Genomic DNA, 26,665 nt, shown 5'->3' with positions numbered 1-26,665 from the left:
AACCCTAACCCGATCGAATATACCCTAACGCTAACCTGATCGAATACACACTAACCCTAACCCGATCGAATACACACTAACCCTAACCCAATCCAACACTCCCTAACCCTAACCCGATCGAATACACCCTACCCCTAACCCAATTGAATACACCCTAACCCTAACCCAATCAAATACACACTAACCCTGACCTGATCGAATGCTCTCTAACCCTAACCCGATCGAATGCACACTAACCCTAACCTGATCGAATGCACACTAACACTAACCCGATCCAATACACCCTAACGCTAACCCGATCGACTACACACTAACCATAACTCGATCGAATACACACTAACCCTAACCCGATCGAATACACCCTAACCCTAACCCAATCGAATACACACTAACCCTAACCTGATCTAATGCTCTCTAACCCTAACCCGATCGAATGCACACTAAGTCTAACCCTATCAAATACACCCTAACCCAAACCCAATCGAATACACCCTAACCCCAATCCGATTCAATACACCCTGACCCTAACCCGATCGAATACACCCTGACCCTAACCCGAACCAATATACCCTGACCTTAACCTGATGCAATACACCCTAACCCTAAGCCCATCGAATGCACTTGAACCCTAACCCGATCGAATATACCCTAACGCTAACCTGATCGAATACACACTAACCCTAACCCGATCGAATACACACTAACCCTAACCCAATCCAACACTCCCTAACCCTAACCCGATCGAATACACCCTACCCCTAACCCAATTGAATACACCCTAACCCTAACCCAATCAAATACACACTAACCCTGACCTGATCGAATGCTCTCTAACCCTAACCCGATCGAATACACACTAACCCTAACCCGATCCAATACACCCTAACCCTAACCCGATCGAATACCCACTAACCCTAACCCGATCGAATACACCCTAACGCTAACCTGATCCAATACACACTAACCCAAACCTGATCGAATACACACTAACCCTAACCCGATCCAATACACCCTAACCGTAACCCGATCAAATACACTTTGACCCTAACCCGAACCAATACGCACTAACCCTAACCCAATTGAATACACACTAACCCTAACCTGATCGAATACACACTAACCCTAACCAGATCCAATACACCCTAACCCTAAACCAATCGAATACTCTCTAACCCTAACCTGATCGAATACACGCTAACGCTAACCTGATCGAATACATACTAACCATAACTCCATCAAACACTCCCTTACCCTGAACCAATCGAATGCACCCTAACCTTAACGCGAACGAATACACACTCAACCTAACCCGAGCGAATACACACTAACCCTAACCCGATCCAACACACCCTGACCCTAACCCGATACAATACACCCTAACCCTAACCCGATCGAATACCCACTAACCCTAACCTGATCGAACACACCCTGACCCTAACCCGATACAATACACCCTGACCCTAACCCGATACAATACACACTAACCCTAACCCAATCGAATACACACCATCCCTAACCAGATCGAATACACACTAACCATAACTCGATCGAACACACCCTAACCCTAACCCGATCGAATACACCCTAACCCTAACCCGATCCAATACACACTAACCCTGACCCAATCGAATACACACTAACCCTAACCTGATCCAATACACCCTAACCATAACCCGATCAAATACACAGTAACCCTAATCCCATCCAATACACCTAACCCGATCGAATACACCCTGACCCTAACCTGATCCAATACACCCTAACCATAACCTGATCAAATACACACTAACCCTAATCCCATCCAATACACCCGATCCAATACAGCCTAACCCCAGCCCGATCCAATACACCCTAACCCAAGTCCGATATAGTATACCCGAATGCTAACCCTAGCACAGCAGTCAGCAAATTCCTCAATGATTAGCCTGGCCAGATTTTCTCAAGTCAATGATTCTTTCAAAGCAATGGATGCATGGATTTCTTGATCACCAGGATTGTGGACTAATTAAATCAGCTCTGTTCTTAATGAATGGTAGAGCAGACACAAGCGCCAAATGGTGTACTCCTGCTCCTAATTCATATGTTCTTATCGGACACATTAAGAAACCTTGGGAAGATGGTCCTTCCAACTCTGGCTAAATATTTTCCAGGAGGCATCATCATATGGATTCCTATCTTCAGTGGCCCATCCCTGCCTCTGAGTTGGCAGACTACCTCACCGGAAGACCCAGTCCTACCTTAAGCTGCTCCAGGGACATCCACTGTCCAAGCACAGTCTGCTCAGTGGGTCAAAGGTGCATGAGGAAGAGTGGCCCCTGTTCATAGGCCACATGATTTGCCCTCTTATATAAATGACCTGCAATATATATATTACCTATGAGCAGCAGTACAGATGACTCTGTATGGACCACAGTACAGCCTGTGCTGGTCTATTTGCAAAAGACTGTTATTTGCTGTGTAATCAGACGCTGTACATAACATTCTTTACTCTTCATAGAGTCATGCTGAAACTTACTTACAAAAGATGCCTCAGTATGTAAGTAGTACATTACTAACTGAGCTATCTGATACTGTATGTCACCACATTGCATAAAGAATGTGCAGGAGAAAATTGCTTTATCAAATCATGAGTAAAATAAGAAGGATAGCAAATTTCTGATTTATAATAAATATAACTTTTCAGCGTCAGTCTTTTAATATGGTGAGAATATGTCAATCGAATGTAAGACTTTTTTAAAATGAGCAGCAAAGGTTTCACAAGAAAAGCAAGGAATGTTCTTAAATCTTTTCTCAGGCACTGCTGTTAAGGACTAAAATATTTAAGTTTGAATGCATTTGAAATCCTGGAGTGGGGATGTCACCTTAATTATTGAGCTGTAATTTTTAATAGGCATTGTAATATTTCAGGTGTAATACTGCAGAGACTACAGCCTTGATACTGTATAATGTTGGAGCAAATTACTGCAGATGCTGAAATCTGTACTGAAAACAGCAAATACTGGAAATCAAAGTGCATCAGACAGCATCTGTGGAGAGAAACTCTTCATTAGAGTTATCTAGATTCAAAATGTTAGTTTACTCTGTCTCTTTGGGTGCTGCCTGACCTGCTGTGATTTCCAGCATTTTTGTTTTCAGTATTCTGTAATATTATTGGTTTTACTTAAATTGCTTTCTCAGTCACATCCCCTTCGTACTATCTCTCATCCAATCCTACCTATCCTCACCTCTCTCGCTCGCTCTCTCTCTCTCTCTCCCCCTCCCCCTCTCTGTCACACACCTCCCACCCACAACCTCCCCTCATCCCCCTAATCCAGGAATTGGAGCTTCCTTCACTTCCTCCTGCCATTCCAGATCCTGGTTCATCTTGTCCTTGGTTCCTTGGCTACTCCACCTTTACCCCCACCCCCAACTCCTTCCTGGCATCTCACCTGTGCCTCCCCTTTATCAATAAACTGTTGACCACACGGCTTCCTGATCTGTGTGTGTCAGTGTGTTTGTGTGCATTCCTGTGTTTATTGCCTGTAATTTAGAAGATGAGTGTGAAGTGTGACTGTAGCAATGTGTTGTGTGAAGAACAGGCCAGTGTGTACACATAGTGAAGCTTGGCCAGGCCTTTCATGTTGGGTGTCGCAGCCAAATGATGAATGTTGTTTCATTTCCAGGAGTTGGGTACTGAGCGAGGGGTACATCGCGGTGGCTCACTGAGGTGTGAGCCTGTAGGAGGCTCCTCCCATCAAAGACGTATGCAGTCGGAGTGTTTACAGAATCGCCTACCCATCACCCAGCACTTTGGCCAGGTAAGGAGCAGCCTTGACAACTGGCTAGGCATTCAGAACAGGCACGGGGCATCTTCACCCTTGCTGCTCACTTCTAGCCTGGCACACAGGCTTGTCCCCATGCCACCCTACCCTAACCATGCTCTGGGCTGCAAGGACGGAAAGCTATTGAACTGTCTTAACAGAGTGTGATCCTGACCAATGCCAAGTAGAGAATGTCAGGGATTGGTGATTAACAGAGGGGAAGCTTGGCTGTTTTCTCATGCATTCCACAGCCCACCTTTCCTCAGAGGAGAGGACAGATCAGCTGTAGCCCCTCACCAGGTTACCAGCTGCTCAGCTTTAGAGAGAGCCAGGACCATAGCCTATATCCAGCTGAACAAGTCATGAGGAGAAGCAAATAGAGGAGCTATCAACTTGAAGCAAGGGTCTTCATCACCAAACAGGAGTCTGTATTATACAAGCAACAGCCTCAAAATCACTGGTCTCAGTCATATCAAACAATTCCCACTTTCTGAGCCTCAGTAAAACACCCCTTTCTAATTTTATTGAGGGTTTATACTGAGGCTGACAGGGCTGGGGAGGAAAGGGTGTGATTTGGGGGTGTGATTCCAGCCAGGCCTTGCTCTGTTCTCACAGATTTGACATTGCTGTTGTTTCTCCTCCAGTCTCGTCCTCGCCGACCAGCTCGGCGCTATACCAACTCCGAGACTGCGCTTCCTACTGGGACAGACAGGTAACAATTTCATTGACAGATAAAATTCTGCCCCCCCCCCCGCCACCACCAACATTTGGTGCTGACTGTACCCTCTCTCTCTGCCTGCTCCACGTTAACAGCACTTCCCCAAAATACCCTGGGGTACACAGTCCCAGCCCAGTATGTAGGACTGACAGCGTTCCCTCCCTCTCCCCACCCATGTGGAGCTTTAAATCCCTCTCCTTCCCCTGCATGGGCTACTAACCCTTTCCCCCTCAAATGTGGCATTAACCCTCTCCGTCCCTGACTGGAGCATTAATCCCCATCACTCCCCCTCCCTTTCTGGAGCATTAATACCCACCTCATTCCGTGTCCTACCAAACCCCCTCCCTGTTGGGTATTAACATCCTATCACTCCCCCTCCTTTCTGGGCCATTAATACCCACCTCATTCCCTGTCCTACCAAACCCCCTCCCTACACCTAATGTCAACACGAGGACTATTAACACCTTGCCAGCCACAGGTCCTGTCACTCTCAGCTATGACCTACTGAGCACTAAAGGAAAGCCCGCTGTACCTCTGAACTTCCTTTGTCAAATGCTGTGTGAGTTTTTTGATTCCACAGTTTAGGATCTGCTAGATGATGCCATTTCAGTAATGACTTCTGCTTTGCTTATAATTGGCCTGAATTGTGCAGATCCAAGAGTGAAGACCTCAGACTGGAGAGCTCACTGGACACGATTGAAGACGAGCTTCTGGACTGTAACCTTCTGCAGGATGAGGATATGGACCTGCTTGGGGAGATCTTTGACACACTGAGCACACGGACAGCACATGACAAAGGTCTTCTGTACGGCACTCGCAGCCTTGATTTCTACAACTTGGATTCTATGGAAGATATCCATAGGGTGAGAAATTCTGCAACATCGATTGTGTTGTGTCTGCTCATTGCTGTCCAATCTATTTGTGTTGTAATGTTTGCCAGTCTAACACATGCGTTCAAACCTCATGCAAGAAACCCAGGTCCAGAATCCAGGCTGATTCAATAGTGCAGTGCCAAAGGAGTGTTGCATTCTCAAATGTGCAGTCTTTTCAATGAGATTTTAATTTAATTCTTCATTTGCCCTCTGAGGTGCATGATAAAGATCCCAGAGTAAATGTTCACCACATTTATTCCTGCTCCAACACCCAAATTAACAAGCCATTTTAAAAAATATATTCACACCCTGGAAGTGAACAAGACTGACAATTAGAGCACGCATTTAGTCACCCCGGGGTGATCTTCTGTACAATACAATTAAAAATACATAAAATTAAAAATACAATTCTGTACAAAGCAGCTTTAGAAAATAGTTAAGAACAGTCTTCAAATGCTGGTGCCAGTAAGTATTTCCTTACCGAAAATCCTAATCAGTGAATCAGTGAGTTTTTAATCCCAAATGAGCACCGTCATGTTCCTATGTTGAGTTTTTGAGCATCAGTTTTTTCAAAATCTTCTTCCCTTTTTCATATGAACAGGGAGGTTTCAAACAGCTATAGTGGGATTTGAACCTGTGTTCTCAGGGACAGGATCAGGACTATAACAATACACTGTCGCCCCAGGTTTCTCTCCCTACACATATTTAATTGTGATGGCAAGGCCATCAGATTTCCTTTGTAGTGAAGTCGCCACAGTCCCAGAGGAATATAGGGCTGTTCGAGGTTACAGCAAAGTCCTGCCTTCTCAGCCTCGCCCCTCACCTGAGGCATAGTGACCCACGGTCATCTATTCCTAACGAGAGAGAGCAGGCCTATTGTCCTCTGGGACTGTGACAACCTTATATTTCTTTATCTTAATGTGCAGTGACCATTGTTGTATAAAGTCAGTGAGCTAAATGCTCTTTGATTTTATTTGTGACAATATGCAGACAACATTGTCTTTGACCAGGAAAAGCCTGACACTGAAACCTCGGGTCACAATATCTTATCCTCAACACAACTGGCATTGCTCATCCAAATGTTCTCGTTGAACAGCTGTTTCAGTACATTGATAAACTGCTCATTTGTCTGTCTTGTGTTTGCAGGTTAAAGACATCAATCCCAGTGAGGAAAACCTGAACTACAAGAGTCGGAGGGAGTCTGAACCAGTTCAACCTGGCAATTGGGGTTTTGACGGTTCTGCAGAGTGTGTGAAGTCCCTCTCAGCTTCTCTGGATGAATTGTCAGGTTTATCATCTGTATGCAACAGTCAGCCAGACCTTGGAGATTCTGGTCATCTCTCCAGCAGCAGTCATGAAGAAAACATACCAGCTCCTGAAACAGGGACATTGAAGTGCAACTCTCTGACTAACAACACAACAGACCCTGGATCAATGGAGGAATCTTCATCCAACTCCCTGTCTGGCAAAGCCAATGATAAATGTACAGGGATTCATTGGGATAAAGGATCTTCACTGGCCGAGTCCAACGAAACATTGGCTGAAAATGGAAATTCTCAGCTGGAGGTGAGCGAGACAAGAGGTGAAGTGCAAACTGAGACTGGAGACCTCGGTGAATTGGAACTGTCTAAAGCTGAATCTAAGCAGCAATATGGACAAGAAGCTTCAGTGGATCGTGTTGAGAACGCAGTTATGTTCAGAGAGATTAAGCCTGACCAGACCAATAACACTGAAAAATTTCCACCACCGACTGCTCCTAAAACATCAACCATGAGGTGGAGAGCAATGCTGAGTGCCCAGGGCAGTAAAGGACTGGACAGCAGTGATATAAAGGGGGAGTGTTCCAGTGGCCAGGAAATGGGATCCATGGAGCCACCTTCCCACCCAGAGTTCCCTCTGCCTGCTCCTGCAGACATGACCACTGGTGGGGAGGAAACAGCTCCCCACATACAGTCTGCCCTCTTTTATTTCAAGCCTCAGTCGGGGGAACAAAAGGCTGATGGCATGAAAGGAAAGGTGCACCAGTCAGCACCCTCAGCAGGGGGGTCCCCTGGTAGATGTGGCAAAACTGAGTGTAAGGAGGACTTGAATCCACGAAAGGTGCTCTCTGAGCTCACCACCTCAACTAATGGGAAGACAGGCAAAAGTACGCCGTCTCCAGACAGAGAAGAACAGAGACCTGAACCCGCAACATCTAGTGATAAAGATTCTGACATTACACCACCCAGAAAAGTTTCAGAGCTAAAAAAGAGATTTGAATCCTAGCAAACAAAAGAATTTATACTTGACTTTTTCCATAGTTGGGGCATGTGTCTTTCTAACCACGTGATGGCTATGTTGGTATAATGTCTTTGCTTTGTGGCTGCCTTACATATTACACATCTGCACACTAGTTTCCAGGTCAGTTACCATGGTTTTTCTATATAACTTAAAAAAAATTGGGTTGAAACATCTAAAAAATGTCAGTTGTAAACTGAAGAGTGACTTTTAACTTTTCCACTCAGTAACTTTTTTCAGAAGTGGCTTCCTGGACAACAATTCAAGCTCCAGAAATGACTAATGGAGTGGAGTGGGGAGATAGGGCCTGGTACTTGGAGATTAAGCCAATATTTTTCAGAATTCTATATATTTAAAGGTGCAACATGCAGCATAGCAGCTGCAAACATGTCCTCGCACAATTGGAACAAAAACAGTTGCTGGAGAAGCTCAGCAGGTCTGGCAGCAAAGGTGAAGGAGAAGACCGTTTTAGCTCTGGTGACCCTTCCTCGCACAATGGGCTTCATGACAGTACAGGAAATATGTTATTAATTGTGTGAAATAATGTAAATCTGTGATAACACAGTTCCGTATCCTGAAAATTTGCTTTAAATGCAGGGGACACCTAAAAAATAGATCTTTGACTTAAATTTTCATTTTGCAAATCATAATTAGGTGAAAAATTGAAATTTCAGACCATAAGATGTAGGAGCAGAAGTAGGCATTCAGCCAATCAATGAGATCACAGTTGCATCTGATAATCCTTAACTCCACTTTCTGGCTTATCACCATAACTGATCCTAACTGATTAAAAACAGTTTATTTCATCTTTGAATATGGTTAATTACCCAGATAAAGAATTCCATAGATTCACTACCCACTGAGAAGAAATTCCTCCTCATTCCTGTCTGAAATACTTACTGAGATGATGACCTCTGCTCTACACTCTCCTACAAGAGGAAATAGCTTCTCAGCATCTACTCTGTCCTACACTGTCAAGTCCCCTGAAATTGTATACATTTCAAAAAGGTCTCCTGTCATTCTACTAAATTCCAATGAGTGCAACCCAACCTATTTAACCTCCCTTCATATGAAATTCCCTCCATATCCTGGATCAACCTAATGAACTTTCTGTGGACTGCCTCCAATGCCGGCAAATCTTTTGTTATGAAAGGGAGCCAAAAATTATCACAGTATTCCTATGTTCTGATTTGTACCACATTTAGTTTTTGCAAGACCTCCCAATTTTTATCCTCTAATCCTTTTGAAATAAAGGCCAACATTCAATTTGCTTTTTTTTTCATACCTACTGAATTAAGATGCTTACATTTTGTGATTCATTCACAAGGATCCCCAAACCCCTCTGTCCCAAAGCTTTTTGAAGTTTTTCTCAATTTAAATAATATTCATCACCTCCCTGTTAATGTACATAGTCTCACATTTTATTCCATCTGCCAAGTTTTTGCCCACATTTAACTCATCCATATCCCTCTGCAGAATCTGTGTCATCCTCAACACTTGCTTTCCCACTTATTTTTGCACCATCTGAAAACTTAACAACAGCACATTCGCTTCACTCATGCAAGTCATTAATACACATTAGCGATAATTGTGGTCCCAGCACTAATCCCCGTGGCACTTCATTCATTACTAGTCATCATCCTGAAAATGCCTTCCTTTATCCCAACTCTCTATTTTCTATTAGTTAGTCAGTCCTCTATCCATGCTAGCTTCCCATCACTGTGGGTTGTCACCTTATTAAGTAGCCTAATATGTGGTACCTTATCAAATAATATCTTTTGGAAATCCAAATATATATACTGGTTCCCCTTTGTGTCTCCAACTTGTTACCACCTTAAAGCATTCTGATAAGTTTGACAGGCATTATTTTTCCTTCATTAAGCTAAGCTGACTCTGCATGATTATATATTGTATTTCTAAATGCACTACTGTTACATCTCTTACCTTATTGCAGACTCTTAACATTTTTCCAATGATGGATGCTAGGCTAACTAGCCTACAGTATGTCTTTTGTTGCCCCCCCACCCCACTTTTTTGGATAAGGGTATTTGGCAGTTTTCCAGACATCTGGGACATTTCCAGAATCTATGTACTCTTGGAAATTTATTACCAGTGCATCCACTACCCGTGTTGCTGCTTTGTTTACTATCCGAGGAAGCTTCCCATCACATTCAGAGAATATTTCAGCTTTTAGCCCCAGTAAATTTTTCACGAGTGAGTTTATTTTCACACCCCCTCCCACCAATACACACACAAACACACATTCACATATTCTGTCAACATTGATTATTTACACTTTTGGAATGCTGTTAGGGTCCTCTGTCGTGAAGACTGATGCAAAGTATTTATTCAACTCAACTGCCATCCCTCAGTTCCCAAACATTATTGTCCTAGCCTCATTCTCTAAGGGGACTATGTTTACTTTGGCCTCCCCCTTCCTTTTCATATGTCTAAAAAGCTCCTAGTGTCTGTTTTTACATTACCTGCTAGTTTGTCCCAAAGTTAATGTTTTACTCTCTCTTAGTCACCTTTTGTTGGCTTTTAAAACTTTTTCCAATCCTCTGACTTACTATCATTTTTTGCCATGTTGTAACTTTTGTTTTTCAAGCAATGCTATCCTTAATTTTGCTGCTTAACCACAGTTGGTTTATCCCATACCTAGAATCCTTCTTCTGCACTGGGAACCATTTTCTTAAATGTTCCTCAACTGTCTTTCCTGTGAAACACTTTTACTAATCAAACCCTGCCAACTGTGCCCTCATCCCTGCATAACTGCCCTTACTTATGTTTAACACTGTCATTTCTGACACAAATTTCTCACATTCAAACAGAATGATAAATTCCATCCTGTTACGGCTACTGTTCCATAGGGGGTCTTTTACTCTGAGATCATTTATTAAACATGAATCTTTACACATGACCAGATCCAAAACTGATTCCCAGTAGAATCCATAACATATTATTCTAGGATCTGCCCCAAATTCTTAGTAACACAATCCAGTTTCTCTTTTTGGGCCCCAACATCCACATTACATTTTGATTGGAAGAATGAGAAGAGGACTTAATGGAACAATTTTAAAGGACATGGAAACAGACTTGATCAGATTCATTTTCTGAAGAGGGGTCCTGACCCGAAACATCAACTTTCCTGCTTCTCTGCTGCTGCCTGGCCTGCTGTGTTCCTCCAGCTTCTCTAGTTCCACACTGTTATCTTAGACTCCAGCATCTGCAGTTCTTACTATCTCTGACATTCATACACAACTTTGTTTGTGGCAGGACAGATTAAGAAAGCTGTTTAAAACCTATCCAAGATCTTTAGCTTTCATAACTACAAGAGCAGAGAAGCCAGGACTGATGTTTTACCTTTATAAAACACTGTTTGGGCCTCAGTGGAATATAGTGTTACATTCCAGAGCTCATCCTCTAGGATGTTTACTAGAATAGGAGCAGAAATATGGGGACTCAGAGTCAGGGTGATACAGTATAGAGCAGTCCCTTCAGCCCAACTCATCTGCATTGACCAAATATCCTAAACTGATCTAGTCCCATTTGCCAACATTTTGGCCTGTATTCACGTACCGTTCAGATGCCTTTTAAACATATAATTGTACTCCGCCACCTCCTCTAGCAGCTCATTCCATACATGTACCGCTCTCTGTGTGAAAACATTCCCTTTTAAATCTTTACCCTCTCACCTTAAACCTATACCTTCTAGCTTTGGTCTCCCCTACCCTATGGAAAAGACCTTGACTATTCACCCTATCAATGCCCCTCATGATTTTCTAAACCCTTCAAGCCTCTGAGGTTCCAGGGAAAATAACCCCAGTCTACTCAGCGTCTCCCTATAAGTCAAACCCTGAAACACGAGCAACATCCTTGTAAATCTTTCCTGAACCCTGGAGAAACTGTGATTGTTCTCTTTAGAACCAGTTTGGTCAAGATGGACAAAACCGTAGCTCTTTAGATTCAAGGGAAAACAGTTCCCATTGGCAGAAGGATCAGTAATGAATGGGGTACAATTTTTAACCAAGAGTTGTGTGTTCTGGACCGTTCTACTTGAAAAATTGTGGATCCATTTAAATAATAACTTTCTAAAGGAAATTGCATGAATACATGATGTTACGATTACAATCCCCAGCTGGTTTGTAGAAGAATGGTGTGTGCTGCAGTAGCAGTCTCAGGCCAGGTGATAGTGATGTTGTTCCAATAAAAATAATGGACAATTTACAGCCGCATTCAGAAAGGGCATGTTTGATCAGAGGAGAAGGATTCCAGCACCTGTCACAAGCACGTGACAGCTAGTCTTGTCTCTGTTGTAATATAGAAAGACAAGTGAATTGACCCTCCCTCTGTGCCTCTGTGATGTTGGTTGAGGGGTAGATATCAGCCAGAGCATCAGGAATAACTTCAAAACCTTCATTTAATGTCTTACCTGAAAGACAGCACCCCTGAGAGATCAGTACTCGCTCCATATTGTGTTAATGTCAAATGATCTAAACCACCTGCCCCTGCAATTGGTGCAAATCTGACAATTGACACCACACCCACCCTGAGGTACTGAGGCCAGCTGTAAAGCTGAGACTGGAGATTTAACCAAGTCCACATCAGGATGGACAGAACCCAATCACCTCATTAGCTACAACATTACAAAGACCGAAAAAGTAGATTCTGGATTCAGCTGTGACAGAAACTTTGGTTTTGAAAGCATGAACAGAACCATTAAAATGATAAAATTTGACAACTTTGTCATCGGTGAATTCTCCAGGCAAAGGCAATCTATATATTGTCTGGTGTAATTATAATAACGGCTGGAATACTGTATAAATCTGTGATTGTAGTGTTTGCAGTTAAATAAAATAAATTGCCTTCACAGAATAAGGGAATTTGCTTTAAGTTCATTTGACAATCACATTACTTGAGATATAGAAAGTTACTGTGGCATTCAGGAATTAGAGGACATGGAACTTGAATCAAAACAAGCAACCACTCCTACAAAAATTGCAGAGCCACCTCACAAAGTGAATAGCTTTGCTTGCTTCTGTGCAATTCCAGGTTCACTGCACATTCCAAGGATGTATTTTCCAAACTCCCTCACTAGTTTTTAATTATGACATGACATTGAATATTTATCCTGGGATTTGGTGATATTTGTCTCTGGATCATGTGCTAGACTTTAGGCAATTCCCAAAAAGTCGATGATATAATCTCTGACCCTGCAGCTGCATAAATAGTAACACATGTACGCTGGTCATATGGAGAGACTGCCCTTTATAAAATAGCAGCTGAAGGTTCTAAGACTTCTTATAGCATATGAGGGGAACTAAAACTCATCAATCATTGATAGCATTTTATAATATGAAATAACGAAACCCAGTAGATGGAAACACACAGGTTTTGCTTAAGACCAGGTTGAGAAACTGAGAAACATTACAGCACCCACGATGACAGAAAGGTGAATTATTCATTGGATGTTTCAATTATAAATTGGTGCAAAAATTTACAAGAACATAAAAAGTGTGATAAAAATGTCAATGGGAACTGCTTTTTTTCTAGCCCGTATATGCAAATACAAGATTTGTAAGATTGTTTGTTTCTTTCACTTCAAATTATAAGAAAATAATGCTCCTAGAGCAGAGAATTATACTAAGAATTTCTGTAGTCTGTTGCTTGATGTTGTATAAATTCACGCAGTGTTTATTTCACACCAATCTCTTTGCTTCGATATAAACTTGTCCGGTGTTTACTTAACAGCAATTTGACAATGTTGCCTTGAGGAGAGACTTTTTACACCCTTCGTCTATAATTTTGCTGGCCTTTATAAAACAGCAGAACCTCCAACATACCATGATTCAGGAAGATTTGTTAGTTATACATTTTTCATCTAGTGCAAGACAGCCACAGAAAAAAAAAATATATTTGCTTCAAATTTTCAGGAAACATCCATTATTCATCTTTTATTTACCCGGACACATCTCACAAAATAACTTCCCAAAGTCTGTCTCCTTACTGCTTTCTCATCTACTGACAATGAAATATTACATCTCTCATTGTCCAATGAGCTCCACCACTGAGGATCTATTGATCAAAATGATCAAGCGTTTCAAATTGACACTGTGCCAAGTTAAACCGTGTTGTAGGGGAGCCCTCACGTGCCAATTACATCTCACCATCTCGAAAGTAATTGACTTAGACAAGAAAGGATCAAACAGCGATTCTTTCAAAGTAGATCTAAAAAATCAAACTAAACATCCTTTTAATATTTATGACACAAAGCTATTCTGTCACCTATTTGAATGAAACCTCTGTAAACAGATGTGTTAATGTATCTACATTCCACAGGATCGGGAGGTCACCCATTGTGTTATATATGGGTTGACAGGACATGGATTACTGTTTGGTCACTGATAATTGCCGAGTGCTAACTTTCATTTCACTACATTCAATTGTGGCAAGGTGCAATGTGTTCATTCTGGGTCTGTTTCTGTTTCAGAAGGACAGTGGGGCCCAGCGACCCAGAACAATGTAAAACAGGACCTTGCTAAACATCTTTGGTTTTTTTCTTAAATAAAAATCTCCAATGGGAGACCTCTCCGATACATTGCCCTGAAAGTCCCCCAAAAACAGTCAGGTGTCCCTGTTCCAACAGCTGAGATAGGATAGCCAGACCCTCAACAGCTCAATACTGGTGGCATATTGCTTATAACTAGGGAACAAAAGGTTGGTTTTGGTTTGTGCTGTCCACCTGAAGGTTTTCATCTGATCCAGAGATATCCCTGGAAAAACAGTGTCACGTAACCAGATCTTTCCAACAGTGACACCATGCACACCTGAAGATATGCAATTAAAAAGGCAGATACTGTGCCCTGCGATAGTTGTGTGGAATATCTTTCACCTGAAACCCAACAAAAAAAAACTAAGAATCAATCAAAAAGAGTAACGGTCACAGAATCATTGCTAATTATTGGCATTCTACAAAGCAATGATCAACAGTGGCAGATTTTCCTTGGTTTTGTACTTATAATCCCTGAGCACCGGCAGGATTGTAATGGCAGAGTCAGTGGGACACCACTTAGATAAGTCTTTCCTCTGGGGGCAGTTTCAGGCCATGGCTGACTTGTGTTCGGGCCCCAATCTGCTCCTGCTGACTCGGGTTATATGTCCCCTCGTCCCTCCGCTTTCCTTTCAGCTTTATGAACAGCACAGCAAGGATGATGATGATGATCAGCACACCACCGATAACACTGGGAGCCACAATGGCAGCAATCTGTATGGGAGGTCAATGACACACAGTTATCTGTATCCTGACATCAGCAAGGAAACATTACAGACATTTTCCCTGTGCCTGTCCTACTCCTGAAAATGTTCTAACAACACTTATCCTCCAATCATCTACTCCCAATGTTTACACTTCAGATCAGTGCCAGAGTGTTGGTAGCCAATTCAATAACAGCATATTTCATGGGATTCTCCCTTGTTACAATGAGCAGAAAGGGGCAAGAAAACATGGATCATTCTACCCCACCCACTCTGTCCTCTGGAGAGAAACAGATTAACAGAACCGGCTGGGCTCTGGTCCTGAGCACAAGCTCAGGATTACCTGGGAATTGTGTCACTCAGTATCAGACTACATAGTACACAATTCTCCTGACTCATTAGGCAACCAGTTAGTTGGAAGCTGACAGTACCATTCAAGAGAAATAAAACAGCAAACATCTCAAAAAGGACAGTGCAATAGAAATCCACAGAGAAATGGGAGCTCAAGAATTTTCACATCCCATGCCAACCCTCCACTCAGTCAAACCATTCTCACACTTTAACCAGGTCTTGAACAGAAGCTACAAACAGGGAAAGATATCTCATCTCATGGTTCTTCCAAGCTATCCCTTGACTGTCAGAAAGCAGGGTACATACCTCCCCACCTCCACAAACAGGAAATTAGCAGGGCAGAGCAGGGAAACTCTGATCAACCCTGTTTCTGCTTATTATCTCTTGTACTGAGTCTAGAAATCAAAACCTCCCAGAAATTCATTGCTCACAACCCAGCAATCACTGTCTGCAGCAAGAGTGTGAATGTGGGAGACAGTAATGGCCCTCGTATACAAATCATATTGAAGAGCAAGACACGACAAAGAGAAAGGAGGGTATCACTTACTGGCACATCTGATCCTGGTGGCTCTGTGGAGTTTGGGCTTGTTGTGATACCTATGTCCAAAAAAAATGAAAGCAAATGAATTAAAACCTGAGGCACAAATGCCTCAGAGATTAAATTAACAAGATATTCAAGGAAGTAAAGACGATTAACATCCAGTTCTCACAGGAGCATTGTATGCTGAGAAACGCCCCACAGCTCTGGAGACCCTCAGTCTATGTAAGATGCCTGACATTGAAGCTTAAAAGTTGTCCCAAGCATTCAGCTGCTCCCCACCTTCCCTAGTTAGGGAGGGAAAGTTGGCATTCCCAATCCCAATCCGGATCTTGATTCAGAATGCAAATGAAATTGCATTTGCCAACGATGGGAACCCACAGTGCAGTTCAGTTATAGACATAGATCCACTGTCGACACACACGCTGAGCAACATGTCAATGTTTAATTGTCACCCAGGGTGACAGATCCCACTTTTAAATAAAACACAAGGTATTCACGGGACAATTGGAAATCTTTGGAGAGATTTTGTAAAGTACATTTCCCTTGCAATCCACTCTACCTGATACACAATCACTTTTTAATAAATTGAGACCAAAGTTTCGGATCTTGGGCCAAATGCTGTGGAGCAGGGTTTGGGGTGGGGTTAGCAGGCATAGATACGAAGTCAGTCACAAAAGCTTAATGCTGTAACTGCGCCGTGTTCCTTTGCCCTGCTGCGTGACTCCTGCCCTCTCCCTCAGGCCGCTGCATGAAAGATGTATCAATAGAGGGGGGAGGGGTTGGACAAGTACCAAATAAGACTTTGTAAAGTCAGCAGTGATAACAAAACTAAAGGCTGCCAATGTGCTGTGTGCCTGGTGGTAAACATGATTAAAGCCACATCCTGTTAATATAGTAACAAGAGCACCTTGAAAATCTGTCCAGCTTACTGTTATACTTAGCATGCACAGATTTATTATATTTTATTCACCAGAGAGAGAGAAATTAAAGATTGTTAATATAGTTCAGTCAGAGCTGTATTCCGCACTCAGCCACTGAGGAAATTTTGTCTGAAGGAGTTGGGGGAAAACATTGAGGACACCTCCCCAGGACAAGTTGTTTCTTTCAGCATGGGTTCTGAAAACGTCTCCACCTCCCGTTCCCAGAACTGCCTGATTTCCGCTTCCGACCCCTTGGTGGTTATATCTATCCCGTCCCCCAGCACTCCATTTGACATTGTACCAGTACTAAATACTCCTGGGTCATGTTAATAAATAATCTCTCAGATCAGCGCACAGCAGTAACCTTACCTCATCATTCACCAGGCGCCACACACAGAACAAGCACCAGCTCACTCCCACTTACTGATCCATTTGGTAATGATTACCCGACAATAACCACTAGAAACAACAAGCTTTCTCTGTTACTTACTGACTACATAGTAACACAATTTCAATATTAATTCATCCAAGTCAGTCTCTCCCAGTGCAATAAGTATGGCCCTGGTTTCTTTTCAGGATGTTTTCCCCAGCTGGGAAATCTAGGAGAAGGAGGCAGTGTGTCTGATGAGGAATTTCAAACTATGTGGAGGTGCTGGTGTTGGACTGGGGGCGGGGGGGGGGTGGGTGGGGAGGTGGGTGAACAAAGTCAGAAGTCACCACAACACCAGGTTTGTATGAAATCACAAGCTTTCGAAGCACTATTCCTTCACCTGACCAAGGGGCAGAGCTCAAAAGCTTGTGATTTCAAATACACCTGTTGGACTGTAACTTGGTGTTGCACGACTTCTGACCTCATTTCAAACTGAGCTGAGGAGAGGTTTCTTCACTCACTGGGTTGGGAGAGGCTGGAATTCTCTCACGCTCTGTGGCTGAATGTGGTCAAGAAGCAGATTGTTAGAATTTTGGTCATGAGGGGAAACGAGGAGGGCGGGGACTGGGCGGGAAACCAGGACGGCGGGGACGGGGCGGGAAACGAGGACGGCGCGGGAAGGTGGAGCTGAAATGAGGATAACGCCATAATCACATTGAATAGTGGAGGGGCTGTACAGATTTCTTCTGCGCCCACCTCTCGTCATCTTGCAGAGAAATAGATGTTGAAACTCAAAGCTGGTTGGGCGTGTGCAATACAATGTAGTAAGAGATAAGAAAAGAATTGGAGAGCTGGAGGGAGAGAGGCAAGTGTATCAGAGTCATTGGGAAACACACTTCAAACACAACAGCAACACAAAGGCCATGGAGCCATTCAAGAAAAGCAACTAATGCTTTTCTTTCAGTGTCAGGATGACGACAAACAGGAACCACACCATACCCTTATCACATTCATAGAGGGGATGGGAGCGTGTGGATTCAGGTTATAAATGTGTAGTGCAAATAAATCTGCAGCACGCATTAAGGAGGATTAGCAGGAAGTACATATTCCAGATGGTTTCAATAGTTTCAAGGGCAGGTTAGAATGTTGTTTCGAAACGTGACACGCTGAGGTTGTGGCAGAAACAGACTCAATGTGTTCAACATCACATTTCTACATAGGAACATTCCACAAATTCAGAGAGATATCCAGCAACTGAGCAGAGTTTCAACAAGAGCCCAAAACTTTAAAGTCAACTCACAAGAAAATAAAACAGATCTTTCAGTCCCTGTGCCATTCAATAAGATAGTGATGGATCTGACCAGGGTTTCAGCTGCCCCCACTCTAACACTGATTCCCTGATTAACCAAAGCCTGAATCTATTCAAGGCTTTGGTCAACGATGAGCTGTGATTCACTGCTTTCAGTGGAAGAGAAGGGTTGACCCACTCAGATTTCCCTCTCAGTTTTAAATTCTGTCCTGCAGTTCTAACATCCCCCCACCCCACAGCACGAGTTATCAGTACCTGCCCTGCCACAGAGACTAACACTATCCATCCTGATCACTCACTGCGGAGGACAGAGTCAGTCTCTACTGAGACTGAAGGATTGGCAACAGTCCCCGACCCCAGCTGAGGGAGGGATCCGCTTGTTGGCGAGCAGCCCCTGTGCCCCTGGTGAGATAGACACAGAACCAGGTATAATTTTCAGCAACAATAAACTGTTCAGTCAAACCACACTCGGTTCAGTTTCAGGAACTGTTTCTCAAAACTGTTAACAATACAGTAAACACTAGAAACAGCGTCAGGAACACAGAGAGAGAACATTTCAGCTCAAAGTTCCAGATAACCTTCCTACCCGAGCGGTTTATGTGGGTCACGTGCAGCTGTCTGTTTTAATTTGTATAAAATGCAGCAAAATGTTTCACACCCTTTCCTTGCAGGTTTCTCTCCTCGTTCTGTAGGCACTGACCCTCACTCTTAGGTAAATCTTTCAGCTTTCCATAGTGAGCAAATTCTCAAACCCCAGGAGGAGTTCACAACACCATCCCCATTCTAGCTGACACTAGGAGAGGGATCCAAACAGATGGCCCAGATACCTTTTCCTTGGAGACTGAAGGTAGAGGCCCAGGAGCTCACACACTCTCCCCCCAGAAAATAGAGCTCCCCAGGCCGCTGGGCCGGACCATGCGACGAACATTGGCTTGCTGTGCTGTGAAAGACTAAGTTCTGACAGCTGAGCGGGGACGGTGGGATGTTGTTTAAGGTACAATTTAAATTTGAAGCTCACATTTTCAGTCATGCCCTTCAGCAGGGATTATCAGGAATTTCAACTGTTCAACAATAGATCAAAGATCCAGCCAGTCCACCTTCATTCATAGATTCCCTACAGTGTGGAACGAGGCCATTCAGCCCAACAAGGCCACACCAACCCCTGGGACATCACAACCAGACCCATTCCCCTAAGCTACACACCCCTGAACACTATGGGCAATTTAGCATGGCCAATCCACCCTAACCTGCACATCTTTGGACTGTGGGAGGAAACCGGCGCACCCGGAGGAAACCCACGCAGACACGGGGAGAATGTGCAAACGCCACACATAGTCGCCCGAAGCTGGAATCGAACCCGGGTCCCTGACGCTGTGAGGCTGCAGTGCTAACCACTGAGCCACCGCGCTGCCCCATTCAGGGATTGTACGTTTCAAATGATACAATTATCAGAACTCGAGAATGGGTAGGCCATTCAGTCCTCTTGACTGCTCCACTGCTCAGGGCGCTGTTGGCTGATTAGAGTGTGATCTCGACTCCACTTTCCGACCTACACCCCAATACTATCTGATTCCCTGGTTAGTCAAGAATCCACCTCTGCCTTCCAAGCATTTGTTGAATCCACTTTCCACCACTCTGTGGGGTATGAGATTTCCAAAGACACAACCCCATTGTAATCAGAATGATTTTTGATCACTGATTAGAATCAATCTCCATTAACGAATATCGAATAGGGCCAGACACCAGGGATGGACAGATCTGGGAACTGTAGACCCAAACACAGACGCAGCGAGAGAGAGAGAGACAGACAGACACACACACACAAAACATGAAGTCTCATATTGCCAAAATATTGCATCCCATAGCTACAGTTCCTGTTAAAGTCAGCTGCCATTATTTACTGTATAAACTAGTTCCATTTCACCAACCTCTCAAAACGAAAGAAAAATCAACTCACCGATTTGAGCATCATTAACAATCCTCAGAAAGGAGAGGGTTAGAAGATTCTGCAGGCCCTCCATCGCAGCACCAACAGGCATCAGGACAGAGCCTCAATCCACTCTCACTCTGCTCCGATCCCCGAGAAACTCGGCTTACACAGTCCTGGGCATTGTTCGCACCTGGGGCTGGCTCACATACACTTCCCTCTCATCAGGGACAATATTCCAGAAGTTTGACGTTGGAACAGGGCAGTAGGTAAAGCCTTCAGCTGGGCTGGCACGGGGTGTCTGTTCTGGTGTAGACCTGGAGGGGACTAACTGTCTTTTGCTGCCGTTCTGGGAAAGGTAGATTCAGAGTTATCCCCAGCTCATATCAACCTCATCTTCTCAGATTGTGGTTTCCTCTTGGCTCCAAAACATTCTACAAACATTTAAATTATATTCCATGTTATCAAACATTTAATAACTGTGGCAATTTTTAAAAATTCTTGCACAGCATGTGGGCATCACTGGCAGCGCCCAGCAGGGTTACACATCCCAAAGTACCCCTTGGACTGAGTGGTTTGCTTGGCCATTTCAGAGGGCAGTACAGAGTCATGCACGTTGCTGTGGGTCTGGAGTTACATGTAAGGATGGCAGATTGCCCTCCCTGAAGCATGACATTATTGTATAAACACATTTGGTTCACAATCAATGCATAGTCACAATTAGATTGATCTTTTCAGTCCCAGATTTCTTTTTCTTTATTGAATTGTAATTTAAATCCCATGATGGGATTCAAATCCATGTTCCCAGAATATTAATCCAAGGTTATGAATTACTAGCCCATGAGGGGCAGCGCGGTGGCTCAGTGGTTAGCACTGCAGCCTCACAGCCCCAGGGACCCGGGTTCGATTCCAGCCTTGGGCGACTATGTGTAGAGTTTGCACATTCTCCCCGTATCTGCGTGGGTTTCCTCCGGGTGCTCCGGTTTCCTCACACAGTCCAAAGATGTGCAGGCTAGGGTGGATTGGCCATGGGAAATTGCTCACAGTATCCAGGGATGTGTAGGTTAGGTGGATTGGGAAATGCAGGTTTACAGGGATGGCAGGGGGGGGGGCTGGGATGTTCTTCAGACTCAGTGGGCTAAATGGCCTGCTTCCACACTGTAGGAATTCCCAATGATTCAATGATATCGTCACCATCTTCCCCTATGATCACCTTCAAATGTCCAGGAAATCAGACTCCCCTCCTAATTAATCTGCAGGAAAGCTGATGATGCACACACTTTCCAATGTTCAAGAGCCTGAAGGAAGGACCAGTGCGTGTCAGAAAGCAGCCACCTGCAGATACAGCTCAATATCATAGCAAACTGCCAAACCACAGCAATACCAATAGAACAAGGGGTTTTCAGAGAAAGAACATGTGGAAAAAACATTGTCAAGAGCCAGTCCATTAACTTCAAGGAACAACTAAAATGCATTAAAGCAGGCCCATGCCTGAATAGGAATGACTCATTTACTCTCAGGCCACATCACCCAGGCAACAGAAGAAGAAAATTGAGAAACTGTATGTGGACATCCAAAGCAAAAAAAACCCAGAAACATGCTGTTGTCAGCTTCTGTTCAGAAAAAGTGCCAGCGCACTCAACAGCCAATACAGTAACATGTAGTCTCAGCTGTTATGTCACAATCACGACAGGTAATTTGCTCAAAGCAAGCTTCCACAGACAGCAATGACCATCGAGAGTAACAACAGATGGAATCCTACTGCTTTATTAGCAAACAGCACCCTGGGATCTCAAACAGGGAGGAGAAAAATGAGACAGAAAATATGGAAAGAGTTAAGGAGGAGAGTTATGGGAGCACTACTTGTCACGCTCTGATGAAAGGTCACCTTGACCTGAAACGTTACCTTTGCCTCTCACCCTGCAAGTTCGCTGCACTGCCTGCTGTTTATTCAAGTAGCTAATTGTTCTGCTTTAGGCTGTTTAACACTGTCAGGCTTGACGGCCAAACTCAATGTTGACAATTCATAGAGTAGGTCTCCAGGAGAGCTACCAAAGACACACACCAGCAGCCAGCCAATGTCAAATTCACAACTTCAGCAAGTGGGATAAACTCCCCACCACAACTAAACAATATTCAAATGTTAAAGGTGTCAAAATGAACAGTAACACTGACTTTCAAACAGTTACTCTGGCTGTTGGGTGGAAAGGGGGAGACACGGCGATCACTAAATCACAGTCTGTTAGTCTTTCAATGACATTAAAATGGGAAGAACGTTTCTGAAGAAGGGTCCCGACCCAAGACATCAGCTTTCCTGCCCTGCTGATGCTGCTTGGCCTGCAGTGTTCCCCCAGCTCCACACTGTGTTATCTCAGATTCCAGCATCTGCAGTTCTGGCTATCTCACCTTAACACCCCATGTATATATACAGTCACAATCTTCAAACCATCCTGCACGCTCCCCAACACATACGGGAGACACCACACCAACATCTCTTCTCTATCTCTCTCTCTCTCTCTCTCTCTCACACACACACACACACACACACGCGCACACACGCGCACACACACCCCCACAACATCTCACCCCTCTCACTCGTACACACACACACCCCCACATCTCTCCCCTCTCTCTCACTCGCACACACACACACCCCCACACCACATCTCTCCTCACACACACACACACACACACACACACACACACACCCCCACAACATCTCACCCCTCTCACTCGTACACACACACACCCCCACATCTCTCCCCTCTCTCTCACTCACACACACACACACACACACACACACACACACACACACACACACACACACACACACCCCATCTCTCTCCTCTCTCTCACACACAAACACACACACATACCCCCACAACATCTCTGCCCTCCCTCTCGCACGCGCGCGCACACACACACACATCTCTCCCCTCTCTCTCGCACACACACACACACACACCCCCACTACATCTGTCCCCTCTCTCTCACTCATGCGCGCGCACACACACACACACCCACATCTCTCCCCTCTCTCTCGCTCGCACACACACATACCCACAACATCTCTCCCCTCTCTCTTGCTTGCACACACACACACACACCCACAACATCTCTCCAGTCTCTCTCGCGCACACACACACACACTCAACATCTCTCCCCTCTCTCTCACTCACACACATCCGCAACATCTCTCAGCACTGTCATCTCTCCCCTCTTTCTCGCTCGCCCACACACACACACACACACACACACACCTCTCCCCTCTCTCTCACTCGCGCAAACACACACATCTCTCCCCTCTCTCTATTCGCGCACGCACACACACACACACACACTCTCGACATCTCTCTCCTCTCTCTCACTCACACACGCTCACAACATTTCTCCCCGCTCTCTCACTCGCGCACACACACACATCTCTCCACTCTCTCTATTCGCGCACACACACACACTCTCGACATCTCTCTCCTCTCTCTCACACACACACACCCACATCTCTGCCCACTCTCTCACTTGCGCACACACACACACACACACACACACACATCCCCACCCACAGCATCTCTCCCCTCTCTCTCGCGTGCGCACACACACACACACACACACACACACACACACACACCTCTCCCCTCTCTCTCGCTCGGACACACACACACGCCTCCCACAACATCTCTCTCCTCTCTCTCACTCGCGCACACACACATCTCTCCACTCTCTCTATTCGCGCACACACACACACTCTCGACATCTCTCTCCTCTCTCTCACACACACACACCCACAACATCTCTCCCCTCTCTCTCACTCGCACACACACACCCCCACAACATCTCTGCCCTCTCTCTCACTTGCACGCGCACACACACACACCCCCCCACCCACAGCATCTCTCCCCTCTCTCTCGCGCGTGCGCGCGCACACACACACACATCTCTCCCCTCTCTCTCGCTCAGACACACACACACCTCCCACAACATCTCTCCCCTCTCTCTCGCTCAGACACACACCCACAACATCTCTCGCCTCTCTCTCGCTCGCGCACACACACACACACCCCATCTCTCTCCTCTCTCTCACACACAAACACACACACATACCCCCACAACATCTCTCTCCCCTCTCACTCACACACCCCATCTCTCTCCTCTCTCTCACTCACACACATCCACAACATCTCTCCCCTCTCGCTCGCTCACACACACACACACACACACACACACACCTCTCTCCCCTCTCTCTCGCTCGGACACACACACACACACACACACACACACCTCCCACAACATCTCTCCCCTCTCTCTCACTCGCACACACACCCACAACATCTCACCCCTCTCTCGCGCTCGCGCACACACACACACACCCCCACATCTCTCCCCTCTCTCTCGCACACTCGCACACACACACCCCATCTCTCTCCTCTCTCTCCAACACAAACACACACCCACACCACATCTCTGCCCTCTCTCTCACACACACACACACACACACACACACTCACACACTCTCAACATTTCTCTCCTCTCTCTCACTCACACACATCCACAACATCTCACTCCTCTCACTCGCACACACACCCCACATCTCTCCCCTCTCTCTCTCTCACTCGCACACACACACACAAACATCTCTCCCCTCTCACTCGTGCCCGCGCACACACACCCACACCTCTCCCATCTCTCTCACTCACACACACACACCCACATCTCTCCCGTCTCTCTCACTCGCGCACACACCCACAACATCTCTCCCCTCTCTCTCACTCGCGCATGCACACATACACATCTCGCCCATCTCCATCGCTCGCTCACACACACACACCTCTCCCTTCTCTCTCACTCGCACACACACACACCACGTCTCTCCCCAGTCTCTCACTCAGACACACACACTCACATGTCTCCCCTCTCTCTCACTCACACACACACAAACCCCCACATCTCTCCCATCGCTCTCACTCGCACACACACACCCACAACATCTCTCCCCAGTCACACACACACACACACACACACACATACACACACCTCTCCCCTCTCTCTCTCCCTCACTCACACACACACAACCCCCCACAACATCTCTCCACTCTCTCACTCGCGCACACACACACACCCACAACATCTCTTCCGTCTCTCACTCGCACACACACATACCCACAACATCTCTCGCCTCTCTCTCGCTCGTGCACACACACACGCCCCCACAACATCTCTCCCCTCTCTCTCGCACACTCGCGCACACACACACACACCCCATCTCTCTCCTCTCTCTCACACACATACCCCCACAACATCTCTCTCCCCTCTCACTCACACACACACTCTCAACATCTCTCTCCTCTCTCTCACTCACACACATCCACATCTCACTCCTCTCACTCGCACACACACCCCACATCTCTCCCCTCTCTCTCACTCGCACACACACACACACACAAACATCTCTCCCCTCTCACTCGTGCCCGCGCACACACACCCACACCCACATCTCTCCCGTCTCTCTCACTCACACACATACACCCACACCCACATCTCTCCCGTCTCTCTCACTCACACACCCACACCCACATCTCTCCCCTCTCGCTCGCTCGCACACACACACACACACACACATCTCTCCCCTCTCTCTCACTCGCACACACACCCACAACATCTCTCCCCTCTCTCGCGCTCGCGCGCACACACACACACCCCCACATCTCTCCCGCACACACACACCCCATCTCTCTCCTCTCTCTCCAACACAAACACACACACACACCCACACCACATCTCTGCCCTCTCTCTCACACACGCACACACACTCTCAACATCTCTCTCCTCTCTCTCACTCACACACATCCACAACATCTCACTCCTCTCACTCGCACACACAGCCCACATCTCTCCCCTCTCTCTCACTCGCACACACACACACACAAATATCTCTCCCCTCTCACTCGTGCCCGCGCACACACACCCACACCCACATCTCTCCCGTCTCTCTCACTCACACACACACACCCACATCTCTCCCCTCTCTCTCTCTCGTGCACACACACACACACCATCTCCTCCCTCTCTCTCACTCGCGCACACACACACCCACAACATCTCTCCCCTCTCTCTCACTCGCGCACACACACACCCACAACATCTCTCCCCTCTCTCTCACTCGCGCATGCACACACACACATCTCGCCCATCTCCATCGCTCGCTCACACACACACACCTCTCCCTTCTCTCTCACTCACACACACACACCTCTCCCTTCTCTCTCACTCACACACACACACCTCTCCCTTCTCTCTCACTCGCACACACCCACCACGTCTCTCCCCAG

General features: G+C 45.6%; 2 protein-coding genes across 5 annotated transcripts in view; one reads left to right on the top strand and one right to left on the bottom strand.

The window, feature by feature from the left end:
* Positions 1-13,316, top strand: part of dennd1c (DENN domain containing 1C) — an 81,896-nt gene extending 68,580 nt beyond the window's left edge. For both annotated transcript variants that reach the window (XM_059639868.1, XM_059639867.1), the window contains 4 exons: positions 3,663-3,797; positions 4,445-4,512; positions 5,171-5,381; positions 6,537-13,316. In XM_059639868.1, the coding sequence (XP_059495851.1) occupies positions 3,663-3,797; positions 4,445-4,512; positions 5,171-5,381; positions 6,537-7,655 (1,533 nt within the window). In that variant the 3' untranslated portion in view covers positions 7,656-13,316. The remainder of the gene's footprint in view (positions 1-3,662; positions 3,798-4,444; positions 4,513-5,170; positions 5,382-6,536) is intronic.
* A 14-nt stretch (positions 13,317-13,330) lies between these two features.
* The window catches only part of crb3a (crumbs homolog 3a), a 34,734-nt gene continuing 21,399 nt past the window's right edge, over positions 13,331-26,665 (bottom strand). For all 3 annotated transcript variants that reach the window (XM_048521676.2, XM_048521679.2, XM_048521678.2), the window contains exons 2-4: positions 20,370-20,773; positions 15,820-15,869; positions 13,331-14,931 (exon numbers count right to left, since the gene is read on the bottom strand). In XM_048521676.2, the coding sequence (XP_048377633.1) occupies positions 14,737-14,931; positions 15,820-15,869; positions 20,370-20,451 (327 nt within the window). In that variant the 5' untranslated portion in view covers positions 20,452-20,773 and the 3' untranslated portion in view covers positions 13,331-14,736. The remainder of the gene's footprint in view (positions 14,932-15,819; positions 15,870-20,369; positions 20,774-26,665) is intronic.

The sequence above is a fragment of the Stegostoma tigrinum genome, chromosome 35, assembly GCF_030684315.1.
Source record: "Stegostoma tigrinum isolate sSteTig4 chromosome 35, sSteTig4.hap1, whole genome shotgun sequence".
In the NCBI taxonomy this organism is placed as follows: domain Eukaryota; kingdom Metazoa; phylum Chordata; class Chondrichthyes; order Orectolobiformes; family Stegostomatidae; genus Stegostoma; species Stegostoma tigrinum.
The sequence above is the reverse complement of the archived record's forward strand: the minus strand, read 5'-3'. Positions and strand labels throughout refer to the sequence as shown.